This window comes from Podarcis filfolensis (assembly GCF_964270895.1).
Source record: "Podarcis filfolensis genome assembly, chromosome: 11".
In the NCBI taxonomy this organism is placed as follows: Eukaryota; Metazoa; Chordata; class Lepidosauria; order Squamata; family Lacertidae; genus Podarcis; species Podarcis filfolensis.
In genome coordinates this window covers 956,349-973,687 of record NC_139613.1, presented here as the reverse complement: position 1 = coordinate 973,687, position 17,339 = coordinate 956,349, and the positions used below count along the sequence as shown (strand labels likewise).

The 17,339-nt window shown below is 54.2% G+C and overlaps 1 protein-coding gene across 3 annotated transcripts in view; it reads right to left on the bottom strand.

Moving 5' to 3' along the window:
- Positions 1–17,339, bottom strand: part of ATOSB (atos homolog B) — a 33,547-nt gene that overhangs the window by 7,278 nt on the left and 8,930 nt on the right. For 2 of the 3 annotated variants that reach the window (XM_083575705.1, XM_083575704.1), the window contains exons 2-5: positions 7,480–7,601; positions 5,383–5,616; positions 2,423–3,492; positions 92–150 (exon numbers count right to left, since the gene is read on the bottom strand). In XM_083575705.1, coding sequence (XP_083431831.1) covers positions 92–150; positions 2,423–3,397 — 1,034 coding nt within the window. In that variant the 5' untranslated portion in view covers positions 3,398–3,492; positions 5,383–5,616; positions 7,480–7,601. Of the gene's footprint in view, positions 1–91; positions 151–2,422; positions 3,493–5,382; positions 5,617–7,479; positions 7,602–11,244; positions 11,416–17,339 lie in introns of those variants that run through there. The other variant, XM_083575703.1, reaches the window with a different exon arrangement.

Genomic DNA, 17,339 nt, shown 5'->3' with positions numbered 1-17,339 from the left:
CACCCCCCACCAGTCCAGCAACTCTGGGCGGTCACCTGGGGGGTCACTGACTGTGGGAGGGGCCGAAAGGGAACGCAGGGGGGGCACTTACTGTTTGAGGCGCAGCCCGGCCTTCAGCTGGCAGCTGGCAGAACCGCTGGTGGCCGAGCCCTGGGGGGTTGGGGTGGGGGGTGAGGAGACACAAAGGGGGAAGCGGGAGGTTAGAGGTGGGACCCCCAAACGCAGCGAAGGAGACTCGCGGTCCGAACTGCAAAGCAATGGCATCTTAAGCACATTGGACTCGTGCAGTAACAGCTCTGCCTTTGCAGGCCAGCAGGTTGGAATTCCACAGGTTAAGCTGCAAGCAGGGCAGAGAGCTTGAAGGCTCTTTTTGTGCCAGGAAACCCCTACTGTGCTGGGGGCAGGGGGTGCAACACTGGCTCCTGAAGGCTAGAGATGCTCACGCTGCGGCAACTGGAGAAGACGCATCTTTGCGTCTCCCCAGGAGCCTTGGGGCTGAACCCCCATGGAAGATGCAGTCGCACCGAACTCTCGAAAAGCGGTTCCCACAAAGCGACCGTCATCTGGGCTCCACAAGACCCGCCGTGCAGACAGCCAGCCCAGGAACTGCATGCGCACGCGCATTCCCCCACACGGACAGGCCCCAGAGGCGAGGGGTCCGAGCCACCTGCGCCCTCTATTCCAGATGCCTGCCTGGGACCCCCCGCCTGCCCACCAAGCCCCAAAGGACCCCCGTCAGTGGGGTTCCGTTCCCCCCACCCCGCAGCAACAGCTCAGCCTTCCTGCCTGGTCTTCTCTCGGGGGGAGAAGCCCCTGCAGTGACTTCCTGGAAGTGTCCCACGAGAGGGTCCTCTGGAGCCGGTGTGCCTGGAGGAGGTGGGCACTCGTGGGCAGGAGAGGGGAGCCAAGCCTGGGGGTGGGCAGATGCCAAGGAGAGACCCAGCGGCCAGGTGGGGGGCAGGATGCCGGCCTGCTCCTGCAGAGCCGGCTGACAGCTGGGCTCTTCCAGAGAGAGGCCGGCAGGTCACATGCTCAGTGACCAGGCAGTGACCTCCCTGGCACAGAGAGGGGGAAAGGGCAGGGGCCAGCAGCTCTCCTCCGGGGGCCGAGGCATCACAAGGCATCCCTCATGCCAAAGGGCTTCACGCCCCATGGCACAACCCTCGGCTGAGAGCTCAGCCTTGACATGCTGGAGGGAGATGGAGAGAGCTTTCGTCTGAGCCCCTGCAGACGGCCCTTTCTTCCTTCCACACATCTGGGTGTGGGGGTCTCCTCTCCTGCAGCTTGGCCACCGCAGCCCCCCACCCCCGTCACCCTGCCCTCCTCGGCAGGGGCCCCACAACCACCACAATGGCCTCCCCAACCCCTCGAGCAAGGAAGGAGCCCCCAAGACAGGCTGGCAGGTTAAAGGAAGCCTGTCTTAGTCCAGGCCAGCCTTTCTCCACCTGTGGGTCCCCAGATGTTGTTGAACTACAGTTCCCATCACCCCTAGCTAGCAAGGCCAGAGCTCAGGGATGATGGGAGTTGTAGTCCAACAACATCTGGGGACCCACAGCTTGAGAACCGCTGCTCTAGGCTTTTGGGGTGAAACAGGGCTCTCTCTCCCTTCCCTCTGGCCTCACATGGGCAGACACTTGACCGGCAAGGCCAAACTCACTTTTACCAAAGGCTGCAGATACAAGACGCATCAGGACCAGCGTTCACATTTCTAGGTACCCACCGACGTCTCCAGTCTTCGAACTCAGGAATAGCAGGCAAGGGCCAGAGAAAATCCTTTGCAGAGACTGAGAGACGACCAAACGAGGCTCTCCTCCTCACTGGGAGACAAACTAGTGCCTGCAACATTTCCCTGGCGACATTTTGTAGGTCTCAATCTTTTTACTCTATTCTATCCTGGATTTAACTTTTCGCATGCTTCAAATCACGGTTGCAAATCTCCCCAGCGATCCTTTCATTGTTCTATCTTTTCCGTAAACCACTTTGGGGTTCCTTCCTACGACTGAGTGGCGTATAAAATAAATACAGTCATACCTTGGTTCACGAAGGCCTTGCGACTCAAATGTTTTGGCTCCCGAACGCTGCAAATCCAGAAGTGAGTGTTCCGGTTTGCGAACGTTCTTTGGAACCCGAACGTCTGACGCGAATTCCACGGCTTCCAATTGGCTGCAGGAAGCTCCTGCAGCCAATCGGAAGCCGTGCCTTGGTTTTCAAATGTTTTCGGAAGTCGGACGGACTTCTGGAACAGATTCCGTCCGAGAACCAAGGTACGACTGTATATAAAATATATGAAACAAATAATAAATAATACTACAGAAGCTTGGTCCTTTTCCAAAATGCTGCAACCTTCCTCCCCCGACCCCCACAAAGGGGGGAGCTCACACCCCCCAGCCCCCCGCCCCAGCAAAGCAAAGCTAAATCTCACCTTGGCCACTGGCAGCAGGTGGTTCCAGAAAGGGGCGCCCTTGGCGTCGGTGCTGCGACAGGAGGCTGGCACAGGGGGGCAGGGCGGGGCCCTCTTCTTCTTCTTCCGGGCAGGGGGGCGCCCCTCGTCCTCAGAGGCCCCCGCCTCAGCCGCCCCCTCCGCCGAGGAGGGCAGCAACTTCCGCTTCGCCGGGCAGCAGCCGGCCCCTCCGCCAAGGAGCCCGCAGCCGGGGTGTGGAGTCTTTTCGGCAGAGCCCAGCCCGTTGGCATCCGAGCCTCGAGATGCCGGCGGAGTGCCAGGATCTAGGTGTCCTCCGGGTGCAGCAAGGGCCGCATCCCCCAGCTGGGGCTGATGTGCAAGGTTGTGCAAGCCAGGGCCCAGGAGGCGGTTGGGGCTGGAGGGCCCCTGGTCCCTGGGGCCCCCGTTCTCCTCCTGCCCCCCGGCGGGGCCAGGGTCCGGCGAGGCGGGGGCGCAGCCTCTCTTCGCCGTGTGCAAAGTGTCGCAAGGGGTGTGCGGGGCCTGCGCTCGTGCCCTGGGGGGGCTGCTCTCGGGGCGGTGCTCCACCACCCGCAGGCCGCTGTGGGAGAAGTGCTGGGCGGCACCCCCCAGGGAGAGCTCGTCCACCAGCAGCCCATCCTCAATGTCGTCGTCCCCCTCCTCCCAGCGGCCCCTCTTGGCGTCCCACTCGGCCCCCTCCGGCCCCCGCTGGGGCTCTGGGCAGGGGCGCTTGATGGGCTGCCTCCCGGGGGCCCTCTGTTCCGGAGGTGGGGAGCAGCCGGCCGGCGGGGAGAAGATGGAGACCTGGTAGACCTTCTGGCAGGCGAGCTCCGGGGGGCCGCAGCCCATCAGGACCCCGCGGTGGCGGCGCCAGGGGAGAGGCCCTTCCTCCTCCTCCTCTTCCTCCTGCTCCTCCTCCCGGCTGGTGCCTGCACTGCGCTCCTGGGGGAGGGCCGACTCTGCATTGATGTGCCGCATGGGGTGCGGTGGGGCAGGGAAGGGTGCTAAAGTGCCGCGGGGCGTTCGGGAGCCTGGAGAAAGCCCCTGCTATGAAGTGTGCTTCATGGCTGCATCTGGAACGAGAAGAGAAGGCGAGTGAGGGGCAGGGGGAAAAAAGGCTCATGAACTCATGTGCAGCCTCAAGAAAGTGGAGAGATACTGCCAGGATGCTTATCAATTCTGTGTCCCTGGACACTGGTCATGCTGGCTAGGAATGATGGGAGTTGCGAAAATATAGAGTTATAATATGTTATGATATAGAGTTAAGATAAATGAAAGAGGGTAAGGATTTGCTGAATTGATTATGTAAATGCGAATACAAAAAAGGGAGGTGTGAGAAGGTCAAGGAAACAAGCAAATGAGCTTAAAGATATCAAAAAATGGATTAGCTTTTTGTATTTTGTATTTTCTTTTTTTCTCTTCTATGTATCTTTGTATTTTTTGTATTTTTCTTTTTCTTTGTTTTCTTTTCATTCTGTAAATCTCTGTTTTTTGTAAAACCCTAATATCTTAAAAAAAAAAAAAAAGGAATGATGGGAGTTGTAGTCCAACAACGTCTGGAGGACCCACAGGTTGAGAACCACAGGTGTAGAGGCAAGGGAGGGGCAGAGGCTTGTCAAGTTGGGAAGGAAAACTCCAGGAGAAGGAAAACTCTGGTCCTCAATGTCCACTGCTTTGCAGGATGTCTTTGGGAGAAGATTAGGCTAAGTAGGAAACCCAACACAAATCCAGAGTGGAGCCCCTAAGATCAAGGGTCATGCGCAGACGCGATTTCCGGGGCCACGAAAGCGAGTCCCTGCTCCGCGCTGCGCTGGTTTAGTGCAGCACACGGGGACTCGCCGAGCGGGTGGCTCAGTTTGGGGGTGTCTCGTGGGCCATTTAAACAACCCCCGTGGGCCGCTTGTGGCTCATGGGCTACAGGTTGCTGCCCCCTGCCCTAAGATGGTTGGATGGCGCCTTGTGGGTCTCCTTCCAGCAACTCCTGCATCCAAGCTAGTGCCAAACATCTTGCTCTGCTTTCCTTTGGGCGAAGCCAAGAGAGGGGGTCTTGTTGTCTGGGCAGCCCAGAACCTCCTTCCACGCTGCCCAGGCTTGCCCCCCAGGGAGGTCACTTTGGTGCTGCAACGCAGCAGTTTGGCTTCACCCCATTGTCTCTCGAGACAGACAGATCCCAACAACAAAATAGCAAGAGCAGCCAAGCCACACATACACCCCCCCCCCGTTCCGCCGAGTCTGGCATCAGCCTCCAATTAGGAGAGGTACTAGTACGACTCATGCAACACGTTGGCAACTAATATACACACAGTAATTACCAAAATAATTATACATTCTTTATCAATCTTCTGAGAAAAATACAAAACCTTATGCAAAGCCACATAACCTAACCTAAGATGAACTTATAATGTCTGATTTCAATGGATGCTTAACTCAGTCTTTTGTTTTCTTTATCTTTTTAGGTAAGTTCATGAAGATACCAACAAAAGGTAAGTTTGGTGTTGTTCACAATACCGAGAGATGCGAGTGAAATTGTAGGTGGATGTTAATGAAGTTGTAGACAGGGTGCCAGCGTTTTGCACCTGTTTCGCCCTGGCAGTCCAAGTAATCAAGAGGCCGCTGTTTGCCCCCAATGGAGCCCTTTTACTGGGGCTTGCCCGGAAAACTACCTTGGGAGTATTTTTCTAAGAAGCTTGATAAAGAATGTATAATTATTTTGGTAATTATTGTGTGTATGTTAGTCGCCAACGTGTTGCATGAGTCGTACTACTTCCGCAGGACATGTGATGCTGTCTCCTCCTCCAGCCCTTGCCAAACCTGACCAAATAGAGACAAACTCTCCAGCTCTCCAGGGCAGGAGCAGTTTGGCAAAGGGGCACGGCAGCAAAGTCCTGAACCCCCTGCTGCAGCCCACTAGCCCAAGTGCCCCATGGGGGGGCAAGCCTGCCTCAAAGCAGCCGGGCACTCACCCCTCTGCAAAGGGTCCCTCGTCCTCCACCTGGGCGCCCTGGGCTCCCCCTCCAGCAGCAGGCGGTGGCTGGCGTAGCCGGCAGGCGAGATCTTCCACCCTGGCACTCCCCAGAAGCGGCGTGGCTGCCTGGGAATGGCTCCCACCATCACGGGCTGCGGCGCGAGTTCTGCCTCCCGGCCTCCTCAAAGTCCTCGCGGGCAAACAGGGCAACTCGGCAGCAGCAGCAGTGGGGCTGCGGAGAAACAAACACAGAATCATCATCATCATCATCATCATTAATCATTTCATTTCTATACTGCTTTATATTTTGAAGGTGGGGGGAACCAAAGTGGTTTACAACACATTAAAACATCCAGCAAAACGGAAAAAGAAGGAATTTTTTATCACCTGTGGTGGGAATGTAAGAAAGTGAAAAACTTCTGGGAAATGATATATAATGAGATGAAAAAGATGTTGAAATATACATTTATTAAAAAACCAGAAGCATTTTTTACTTGGCATTGTAGGGGAGGATGTTAACAGACAGGAATGTAAGTTGTTTTTATACACAGTAACGGCAGCAAGACTACTATTGGCACAAAAATGGAAGCAAGAAGAATTACCGACGAAAGAATAATGGCAAATGAAATTAATGGACTATGCAGAATTAGATAAATTAACAGGAAGGATTCGAAACCTGCGGGACCAGAGATTCTTAGAAGATTGGAGTAAATAGTTGAACTATTTGGAAAGCAATTGTAATAAAACAGATTACGGTAGTAGGACTGCAAGAAGTTCTCTAAGCAGGATTATATGAAATATTGCAAGGAAGACTATGAAGAGAATTATTAATGATAATTAAAAGTAATAGAGAAATTAAGGAATGCAGAATAAGTGATAAAGAATGGAAAATCTCCAGAGGTTGTTGACAGAAGTCTAAAATATTGTATAAGACAAGAAGTTATATTAAATGATTGTTGGAAATGATATGTTAAAAAATTAATTAAAATGTGTGTGTGTGTGTGTGTGTGTGTGTGTGTGTGTGTGTATATATATATAGAGAGAGAGAGCACCCACTAAAACGATCCAGAAGAAAACAAATTCAAACTTCAAGGAAATTATTTCAGATGCTTCTCTAAGGGACATTTTGCTTCCCCCCTATTTATTTACCTACTTAATTGACAGAGCTGCCCCACAGCAGAAGCCAGAGGGTCAGAGTAAGACCGCTCCTTCGTGAAGTTCACGGGGTGACCTTGGAGTCGGTCGCAGCCTCTTCACCTACCTTGCAGGGACGTTGTAGAGTTAGCTGAGGAGGGGGTGAACTATGGACGCTTTGTAGAAAAAGGTGGGTCATATGTGCAACAAATAAGCTCTTTTGCTGACCTGCCTAAGAAAGCTGGAGAGGCCAGCCAGGTGGAGATGTCAGTCGCAAGCCGGGCATCCTGGGATCTCCACATGGTTGCAACTGGACCTGCACCAGGTGCAAAACACGCCTGCTGCCTGGGGAATTTCTAGCACTGCTTAGGACCGTAACCTTGTCTCTTCTAGGGGGCCAGGGTGGCTGCCCCGTTGCCCCCCAGGTGCTGTTGAATGACACCTCCCACCCCCTGCCACTGGCTGGTTGCTGTGGTGCGTGGAAGGGCCACGGGTCCCCAGTCCCTGCTCAGTGGGAAGCTCAACAGAGACTTGCCCTGCAAGAAGGCATCATGTTGCAACCGCAGGCTGTTCTCTCGCTCACTCACCAAACTCTCGCTCACATGGCCCTTAACTGTAAAACATATGATGATCTCCGCCAACAATTTCTAGACCATCTATGTATTCCAACATGGAAACCAGAGACGGAGGTCATGCGCTTCTTATTACAAGGGAGAGACCAGGAGCTCACCAAGACAGTAGCTAAGGTCCTCTATTTGATTTTCTGTTGCCGAAGTACGCTGCAGGATCCTGCCCTTGCTGGAAACCCACAGAGATGAGGCGGATTGCTCGCCTCTTGTGCCCTTTGGCGGGTCACTGTGCCGTTGGGGTGGCGACGAGATTGCACTGGCCTATCTATTTTAAATGTATTCTGAATGTTCTTATGTGATGCCAAGAAAGGTTACTTGACTTGCCAACTCACCAGTTCCACAGGACCTTTCAAACGAAGAGCGGCAATGGCAGCAGGGGCCTTCTCCCATGGCACTCCGCCAGCGGCAGAGACCCCAGAAGCCCTCGATTCTGGCAGAGCACCTTCTTCAAGACCTGGGAAAAGCACACAGAGGACCAGGTGAGATGTGGCCCCTCAAAGGGCACAAAAATAATGCTTAATTATGTAATCATCAAATTCTCTCAAGTACCAAATAATATTTATTAGTTAAGGTGGGAGACACATGGCTTGCCAGTACATTGGTCCCTTGGTTCTCAAACTTAATCTGTTCCAGAAGTCTGTTCCAAAACCAACACATTCCAAAACCAAGGTGCTCTTTTCCATAGAAAGTAATGCAAAATGGATTAATCCGTTCCAGAGTTTTAAAAACAACCCCCAAAACAGCAATTTACCATGAATTTTACTTTCTAACAAGACCACTAATCCATAAAATGAAAGCAATAAACCATGTACAGTCATACCTCAGGTTACAGATGCTTCAGGTTGCATTTTTTCAGGTTACGGACGCTCCGAAACCCGGAAGTACCAGAACAGGTTACTTCCGGGTTTTGGAGGTCGCGCATGCGCAGAAGTGCTGAATCGCAACCCGCACGTGCGCAGACGCGCCGCTGTGGGTTGCGAACGCTGCGGGTTGTGAACGTGCATCCTGCATGGATCACGTTCGCAACCCGAGCGTCCACTGCACTGCGGTCACACAATCAATCAATCAGTAGCTGAACTGGGTTCCACACAGTCACAAAAACAAAACGAAAAGAGTCACAAAAACGTAAAATAGTAAAAACAGACAGACCTCAGCGTAACACTCAAAATGGAAGTGTGGAACTCAAATTGGAAGTGTAACATTCAAAACGGAGCATGTTCGGCTTCCGAAAAAAGTTTGCAAACTTACTTCCTGGTTTGCAGTGTTTGGGTTCCAAGTTGTTTGAGTACCAAGGTGTTTGAGAACCAAGGTACCACTGTAGTACATGTGAGAAGGATATTGGGGTCTTAGTGGAACATGAGTCCACAGTGTGATGCAGCAGCAAAAAGAGCTAATACTATTCTAGGCTGCATCAACAGAAGTCTAGAGTCCTGACCAAGGGAAGTTACAGGGCCGTTCTATTCTGCCTTGGTCAGACCACACCTGGAATACTGTGTCCGGTTCTGGGCACCACAATTTAGGAAGGATATTGAGAAGCTGGGAGGTGTGCGGGGGGGGGGGGGCAACCAAGATGATCAAGGGGTCTAGAAGCCAAGCCTGATGAGGAACAGTTGAAAGGGCCGGGCATGTTTATCCTGGAAAAGAGGAGACTGAGAGGAGCCAGCCAGCAGGCCCAGGTGCATCCCACAAGCCAGGCCACTGGCTGAGCCAAACCTGCTCTCCCTGCAAGCAAGGGCCAAGCAGGAGATAGAGGGAGAAAGCGGGGGCAGAGGGAAAGCAGGAGGCCTAGCGCCCCAAGGAGGAGCAAGTGGAAAAAGAATCTGTGCAATTCCGGGGGCTTGTGCAACACTTGGCAATAAGAGGGTGAGAGATGCTGAGGCCACTTTCCCTGGCTCTGCTTTCCTTGCACGGCAGGTTCAAAAAAAGCTAAAAAAGCCAATGCAATTCTGGGCTGCATCAATAGGAGTATAGCATCTAGATCAAGGGAAGTCATAGTGCCACTGTATTCTGCTCTGGTCAGACCTCACCTGGAGTACTGTGTCCAGTTCTGGGCACCACAGTTCAAGAAGGACACTGACAAACTGGAACGTGTCCAGAGGAGGGCAACCAAAATGGTCAAAGGCCTAGAAACGATGCCTTATGAGGAACGGCTAAGGGAGCTGGGCATGTTTAGCCTGGAGAAGAGGAGGTGAAGGGGTGATATGATAGCCATGTTCAAATATATAAAAGGATGTCACATAGAGGAGGGAGAAAGGTTGTTTTCTGTTGCTCCAGAGAAGCGGACACGGAGCAATGGATCCAAACTACAAGAAAGAAGATTCCACCTAAACATTAGGAAGAACTTCCTGACAGTAAGAGCTGTTCGACAGTGGAATTTGCTGCCAAGGAGTGTGGTGGAGTCTCCTTCTTTGGAGGTCTTTAAGCAGAGGCTTGACAACCATATGTCAGGAGTGCTCTGATGGTGTTTCCTGCTTGGCAGGGGGTTGGACTCGATGGCCCTTGTGGTCTCTTCCAACTCTATGATTCTATGATTCTATGATTCTAGGTGCTGCCCTGTCCCTCCTGTGGCATCTGTCCTCCCAGCAGCCCTTTCTCCACCCCATCATCCAGCCTGGACACTGAGGTCCAGCTCCGAGGGCCTTCTGGCAGTTCCCTCCCTGCGAGAAGTGAGGTTACAGGGAACTAGGCAGAGGGCCTTCTCGGTGGTGGCGCCCGCCCTGTGGAACGCCCTCCCACCAGATGTCAAGGCAATAAACAACTATTTTACTTTTAAAAGACACCTGAAGGCAGCTCTGTTTAGGGAAGTTTTTAATGTCTGACGCTGCATTGTTTTTAATATTCGGTTGGAAGCTGCCCAGAGTGGCTGGGGAAACCCAGCCAGATGAGCAGGGTAGAAATAATAAACTATTATTATTATTCTGGGCAAAATGAAGCAGCAGGCTGAGGCGGCATCCCTTGAAGTATCTGAACTGGAAGAGCCGTGCCGGCCTCATGAGAGAAAGGAAGGAGGAACTGGTGGGACTCCTTGCCTCAAGATGAAGCAGGCAGACCTGAAGAGGAGGAGGAGAGAACCAGGACTATAGACGCCCCCAGGTTCCTCTGGCTGAGCAAGGTTGGGTCAAAGTCCCGTGGGCAAGAGGCAGTGGTGGGGCCCTGCGACCCACAATTCCCACCCCCCACTGCATTTGGCATGGGGGGAGAGGGGGCAGAAGAGGCCCAGGGCTCTGGGCTTGGCAGACCTCTCCTGGAGCCTCCGGCAAGCTCCAAATAGGGGCAGCGAGAACTGAATCCTTTCACAGGAGCCGAGGAGGATGCTGGAATCCCAAGGAAGAATGCAAGGCAGGGAGCAGAAAGAAGCCCAGGGCCCCAAACCAAGCAAGGGGACAGCGCTTTGGTTTCCCAACGTTTTGGAAGTCGAATGGACTTCTAGAACGGATTCTCTTCTATTTCCAAGGTACAACTGTATTTAACGGGGGTTGGAATTACAGCACGAAACCAGAGATAGGGAGGGAGCAGGTGCATGGGCAGGAAATGCCCCCAAAGGCCGGCGCTGGAGCCACACGGGGCAAAACCAAAGCAAAAGGAAGCGTCACAGGTGCAGAGCCCACGAGGATGGTCCAGAAGCGCCCCCCCTTCCTCATGCCTCTCTGGGCTGTAAGTCCCCAGGCAGAATCCAGGAGACCCCAGCCCTGCTCCGCTACGCGTGGGAGAGGCCATGCCATTCATCTCAAGGGACCGCAGGCCAGGCGGTCCAATTCAGCCTTTGCCAACCAGTTGCTCGCCAGACGGGCTGGACTAGATGATCCTCAGGGTCCCTTCCAACTCTAGAAAAATCTTGATTCTATGTTTTGGATCATGGGATTGGTAGACCAGACCATCGGCAGGGCGCCAAGTTGGCAAAGGCTGAATCCGACAGACCCCTGCCTCCAGGGTGGGGCTGCCCCCCACCCTGATCATCCCCCAGCTCCCCCCACAGATCCACCCGCACATCTAGTCAGTGCTAGAGGGCTCGAGCAAGCGAGCCAAGCCGCATCCCGAGGGGAAGGCAGTCCTCAGCCACTTTGAGGCAGGAAGTTCCTTCCGAAGCAAGTCTTTACCTTTCTCTTCCTGCAGAGGCACCCAGAGACTCCCCAAGAGCCGGAGAGGGAGGCCTCTGCCCACGTTGGCACAAGTGCCAGGCAGGTAAAGACCCAAAGTTGTGGGTTATGCAAAGGGAGTTCCCAGGGTCTGGCTCTGCTTGCTGCCCCCCTCCCAATTCACCTCCCCTGGACAGACACCCCCTCCCCATTCAGTCAGCTGTCACCATGGTGGTGGCTGAGCCAGCCAATGGGAGCACAGTATGTAAATCAGCCAAGAAAGCCAAACAACAAAAGGGGGGGCAGGGGGCATTGGAGGGGGGCAGGGGGGTCTCCTGCCAGCGCCTTCCTCCAGCCCCGCTGCCCCCGGAGACGCCACCGGGACAAGCCCTAACAGCCAATGCCAGGGTGCCAACAGGGAACAACTGACTGCTCTACCCCACCTTCCTCTCTGAGCTCAAGCTGGCATTCCTGGTCGTCATTTAATCCCCACAACAACCCTGTGAGGGACGCCAGGCTGAGGGGCAGGGCGACTGGCGCCCAAGCTCACCCAGGGAGCTACAGGGCCAGGTGGGGATTCAAGGCCTGGACTCTGCGGCCAACGCTCTAACCACTAGACTGCAGGGTCTCTTCAAGCAGCCAGGGGGACTCACAGCCAGGCCTGGAAGCCCTCTCCCTACGTCCTGGGTCAACAAGACAGGTCTTTCCCCTTCCCCAGCTACGGCTGGGGGGAATACAGAATGGTAGAGTTGGAAGGGACCCCTAAGGGCCATCCAGTCCAACCCCCCGAAAAGCAGGAGCCACAGTTAAAGAGTCCCTGGCAGATGCCATTCCGTTCCCCCCAGCTGCATCACCCATTTCAGTCACACCTAAGCAAAGCTTGTTCTCTGTCCCTTTCTCTCTCTGTCACACACAGGGCAGAGACGCAGTTCCCCTGGCTGCTTCTGACAGATAAGACCCAAGGGGCAGCCCCAGGAACAGCTCTGGGTCGCTTCCCCGCCCCACAGCCATGCCCTTCTCTGCCACCCATGTTGGCACACAGAGAGGTGCCCATACAGCCTCCCTCCGCTGCCCAGTCTCCTATAATATGGAAGGTGTCTTATTACTTGCCAGTCGATGCTGCATTTTATGGGCAAAGGGCTTGACAGACTTAGCCCTGTGAGCTTCCACAACAGCCCTGCAAGGTAGACTGCTGCTGCTGCTGCTGCTATTCCCACGTTGCAGGTGAGGAAGAGAAATGGAGAGAGGAGAATCTGAGCTCGCTCCAAGCCCATCCCTCCAGCCCTTGATCCAGGACACCCACACACCCGGGCGAGCTCCAGGAAAGGACAGCACCAGGCTAAGAAGCGGCTGGTGTCAAGCCTGGGCAAACTTACCCCAGGAAATGGAGGCGAGGGAGTTGGCGAGGGGGGAGCAGGTGCCAGCGAGGCAGCAGGGAGGGGCCCAGGATGGCTCTGCAAGGCCTGGAGGAGGCTCACTGACACAGGGAAGCCGAAGTTTCCCTAACAGCTCAAACAACACAAAATGTGTAATGCACAACTCGGTTTGCAATTGGCATGTAAAGAAACCGAGTGCTACTCGGGGCGTTTCTACAAAGTGAAAGGAAAGTTGCGGATATTTTTCTTGGTTTTTGCTCAATCCATACTGACAAAAGGACCAGCCAGGGTGAGAGGCGAAGGCAGCCACAGGCCCCAGCCCACAGGACACTCTGCATTTTCATTTTTATCCTTTGGCAGCGGCCAAATTGGGGTGGGGGACCACAAACACCGAGAATAATACTTTGGCAAACAAAGAATCAGTTTATATTATTTTAAATTCCCACTTCGAAATTCCCACTCAGCCGCAAAACTCACTTGGCAGCTACTGTATTGTCTCTTGGATGGATTTACTTCACAGTAAATTTACTTCTGCTGCAAAGATAGGATGGGTGGAGACAATATAGATCACCCTGGAATCGATTTTAAAAATAACAGAGCATTTTGCCTGGGCTTAGGAAGTTTGGAGTTCTCAACCTTATCATGCAGAAGCAGACAAAATATGTTTGTAGAGCGGGGGGGGGGGGCTCTGGAAGGAGCAGCCTCTGGAGTGACTCCATTACACAGCAATTAACCATTTCACTGGTGATTATTCTGCTGAAAGAGCAAATCTGTTCCAGAGTTTTATTTTTTGCCCACTCTTTGCATTTTGGGCATAAGGACATAAGAGGCGTCTGGGTGAGGCCCATCTAGCCCAGCATCCTGTTCTCACAGAGGCCAAGAAAATGCCTCTTCTGGGATGTGAAGACGCTGTCAGCATCTCCTGCTCAGCATTTGCAGCAACTTGCATTGAGAGCCCAGGGGCAGGAAGGGAGCAGAGGCTCTTGGGTACCTGAGAGCCCCCCTTGCTTCATCCTGGGCCAGACTGAGAAGGGAAGGTAGCCAGGCCATCAGCCGCAGAAGACAAAGTGCACCCAAATCTGCAAGCTGCATTCCAACACAAGAGGGGAGCAGTCAAGAAGAAACTTCTCAAAGCAGCCAACAGCCCATAACTGCATGTGCTTTTGTTGCAAACCGCCTCAATTTTTGAAAAATGAAAAAGCAGCATATAAATATTTTTATAAATAAAATAAATATATCAACTGAGCGAAGGGGAGGAGCTTGAGCACCCTGGATTCAGAGAGGAACTCTGCGCTCCAGAACAAAATCCAGAAAAGCACAGCGGCTGCAGAAACCTTTGGACCCCATTGACACGCTGCACTGATCGCTGAGAAGGCAGCTGTCCCAACGAAGCAGCTGAGGTCTTTCCTGGGAAAGTGGACAGGGAAAAGCTTCTCTCCCCCTCTAGGGAGCTCATGGGCAGCCTTGGAAGATGCAGGACAGAGAACAGAGAGTCCTTCTTCCTCTTCATGTAGAGCATAGCTAAACTGTGGAACTCAGTGCAGAGTTAAAGTGTGGCCTTTAAAAAGGACCAGGCAAAGGCACGGAGGAAGAGGGCTATTGGAAGACGATTTGCTCTGCCTTCATGCCTCTGAATCCCAGTTTCTGGAAAACACAGTCGCAGAGAGTTGCTGTTGCAACGGGGGCTTCCCATGGGGCCACCTGGTTGGTCATTGTGGGAACAGGAGGCTGGACTAGGTGAGCCCCCTTTGCCTGGTCCAGGGCGGGGCCTGACTGACTCCAGCTGCAGAAGCTGAGGCTGCAGAAGAGGCCAGAGACCGGCTCAGCTGTGAGCCCTGCAACACCTGCTCCCTAGCCTGGAAGCAGCTTTCAAAATGTGCCAGGCGCCATGTGCATTTTGCATCTGGCTGTCGGCCACTTGTGGTGAAAACGCCCGGGGGCCAGGATGGCACCTGCCGTCTCCCCCATCTGGAGGTGCATCCCTGGGGATCCTTGAATCTTGACTGTTTTCACCCACTAGCAACACATCCTGTGAAATTCCATTTGCTATATTTTATCTGCAGAATCAGAACCAGAATGAATGTCAGGAACCCAAAAGAAGTCATTTGGCGCCTGGCTTATAGATCTGAACTTCTAACGCTGCCTGGAAGTGCAGGGCCTGGACTGACTCCAACTACGAAAGCTGCTGAGCAGACTCTTAGGCTGGGGAGTTATTTGGGGTTTGTTGTTGGGGGAGGGTTGTTGTTGCTGCTGTTGCTGGGTGGTGTGTTGTTGTTTTTTCGTATACTTATTTTAGCTCTTCTTGTGATTTGTGTGGAAACTGCTCACTCTGGTTATGCATTTTTTAAAAGCTTTTTTCATTGTTCATGACTACTTTAGCAGTTCTGCATTTTTCTCATGCTGGGAGCTGCCTTGAACATGGCTTGAAATGTGGAAAGGCGGCGTGCAAATAAAATTACGCCTGTTTGTAGTACACACACACACACACCCCGCGCATGATCACTGCCAGAGGGGAGTGCGGTCATGAGATCCCAGCGCCTGCAGGCCGAGGGAGAAGTCGGGGCGAGGGGAACCACGGCGGTGAAGCAGCTTCCTGTCTCCACTTCTCAGCTGGGCCTCCTTGCTGACTCAAGAGCTGCCCGCGTCAGCCCCAGAGGACGCCTCTCTCCCGGCTGACTCACCTACTGCTGGGCTGCCACCATAAATGCCACAGCTTCTCTGTGGCATTCAGCCAGGAAGGGCCCTGCCACAGCTTCCAGAACCAGCTCTAGGGGTGGAAGGGAGGCTGGCGCTGCTGAAGCAGCTGGCCCCGAGGCCTGGAGCCCCGCCAGACGCGAGGGCAAGGCTGGGCGATAAGGACACCTTCCAGCTGGTGCAAAGGAAGCCTGCCTGCTTGCCCTACCAGCTCAGCTGCTTCAGATGCCCCCTGGCAGCCTCACCTGCCATGCAGGCCCCACGCCCTCCTCTGGGCAGCCCAGCTGGGAGCAGGGAGGAGGAGGAGGGCAACGAGGTCCCTGCGAGCTCAGCCTGGGGGTTGAAAGGGGGCAAGAGGAGAGGCAGTGCCAGGCAAGCCAGAGGCATTCCCAGCTGAGAGCTCCGGCCCAGACCTTTGCCAGGATTGCCCGGAGGCCAGGAAGCCACTCTAGGGCTTGGCAGAGGAAGGAATCTCCCTGCCCCTGCCTCACCACAATGCTGCCCACCAAAAGCTTCCTTAACAAACACCCACCCACCCTGCTGCATCCTAAATTTATGCTGCTGTCATAGAATGCTAAGCATCCAAAGGCCCGGTTATAGAGAAGCGTTTTCACCTGGCGCCTAAAGATATGTAACGAAGGGGCCAGGCAAGGCTCCCCAGGCAGAGCATTTCACAAACGGGGAGCCACCACAGAAAAGACCCCTCCTCGTGTCCCTGCCCTCTGGAGCTCTTGCAGCACAGCACTACAGAAAAACAACACGGAAAAGGTCCCAGCCCCAGAGAGCCTGCAAAATGAGATCAAAAAAGGGGAGGGGAAAGAAAAGGAAGGAAGCAGCTCAGCTAACACAGGATGACGCTGAGCAATCCTCAAAACCCAGAAAGCCTATGGCTTCCTGAATTGGGTCCCTTGATTCTGTGACCCTCACAGTCCCCTCTGAAGCCCAAGCCCCTGAAACTGCCTTGCCTCACAGCCCTCCCATTCAGCCCTCCCCATTGCCTGATATTTCAGAATGTAAGTTCTTTGGGGGCGGAGGCCTTCCTGCTTCTTCCACTGGGTAAAGGCCCCGCACCAACATATGCTGCCACTGCCAGCCCAGACAGACCCTGGGACCAAAAAATCCAACACCGGGCCACAAGCACAGCTGCCCCCCAACCCCGCCCACCCTGGCAACAAAGGGGGCTGAGAAAGCTCAGGAACCTGGAGCAATGAGTCACATCTGGGTGGCTGCTTTTGGGAAGCTGGCGCTGGCACCTGGCTTGTGAGCAAACACTTGTCTCATCCCATCCAGGAGGTAATGGGCAGGACTGGGTCACACCTGGGCAGAGGCTGTGCCAACCCGAAACCGGCGCAGGATCTGAGCAGCAGAGCCGCCCCCTGCCAGACCCGGTTCTGCAACCTTGGCAGGCGGGGGGGGGGGGGAGCAGGAGATTGGAGACAAAAGAGTTGCCTGCCCCCCCAAATCAGGACTCTCAATGGGGTAGCCACAGGAGGGGGGGAGCACTGCCCAGAGATCTACGGGTATAGGGCAGTATACAAATTTAACAAACAATTATTAATAATACTAACCCAGCTTGAGTGGCTGAAAAGCACCCACAGCTGCGGCACAGCCTCCTTCCAGAGCCCCCATTGCACCAACCCTTATGGGGGGGTACTGTCCTTTTACAGCCCCCCTCAACCTTGCCCCTAAAACGACCGAGGCGCGATTGCAGCCCTTTCCATCGGTGGTGGTGGAGAAGCAACAGTCTGCAAGTCCAGCTCAAAGCCCCCAATCTCGCCCCCTCCCCAAAAACCCTGCCAGATCTGTGGCAGCCCGTGGGCCTTTTTCCCCATCTAAGGAGGCGGCTCCGGGAGCCCCTCCCCCAGACACAGAGCCATGCAAGGGGGGGGGGGGGGTTGCAGTGACACGGAACCATACAAAGGACAGCGCCCCCCCCCCGTGCCATGTCGACGCTCGTCGGGGGAGGAGAGGGAGCCCCCCCCCCCGAAGGCAGCCCTGGGAAGCCCCCTCCCCGCCCTCCCTCCGCGGATACAAAGGCTGCGTCCC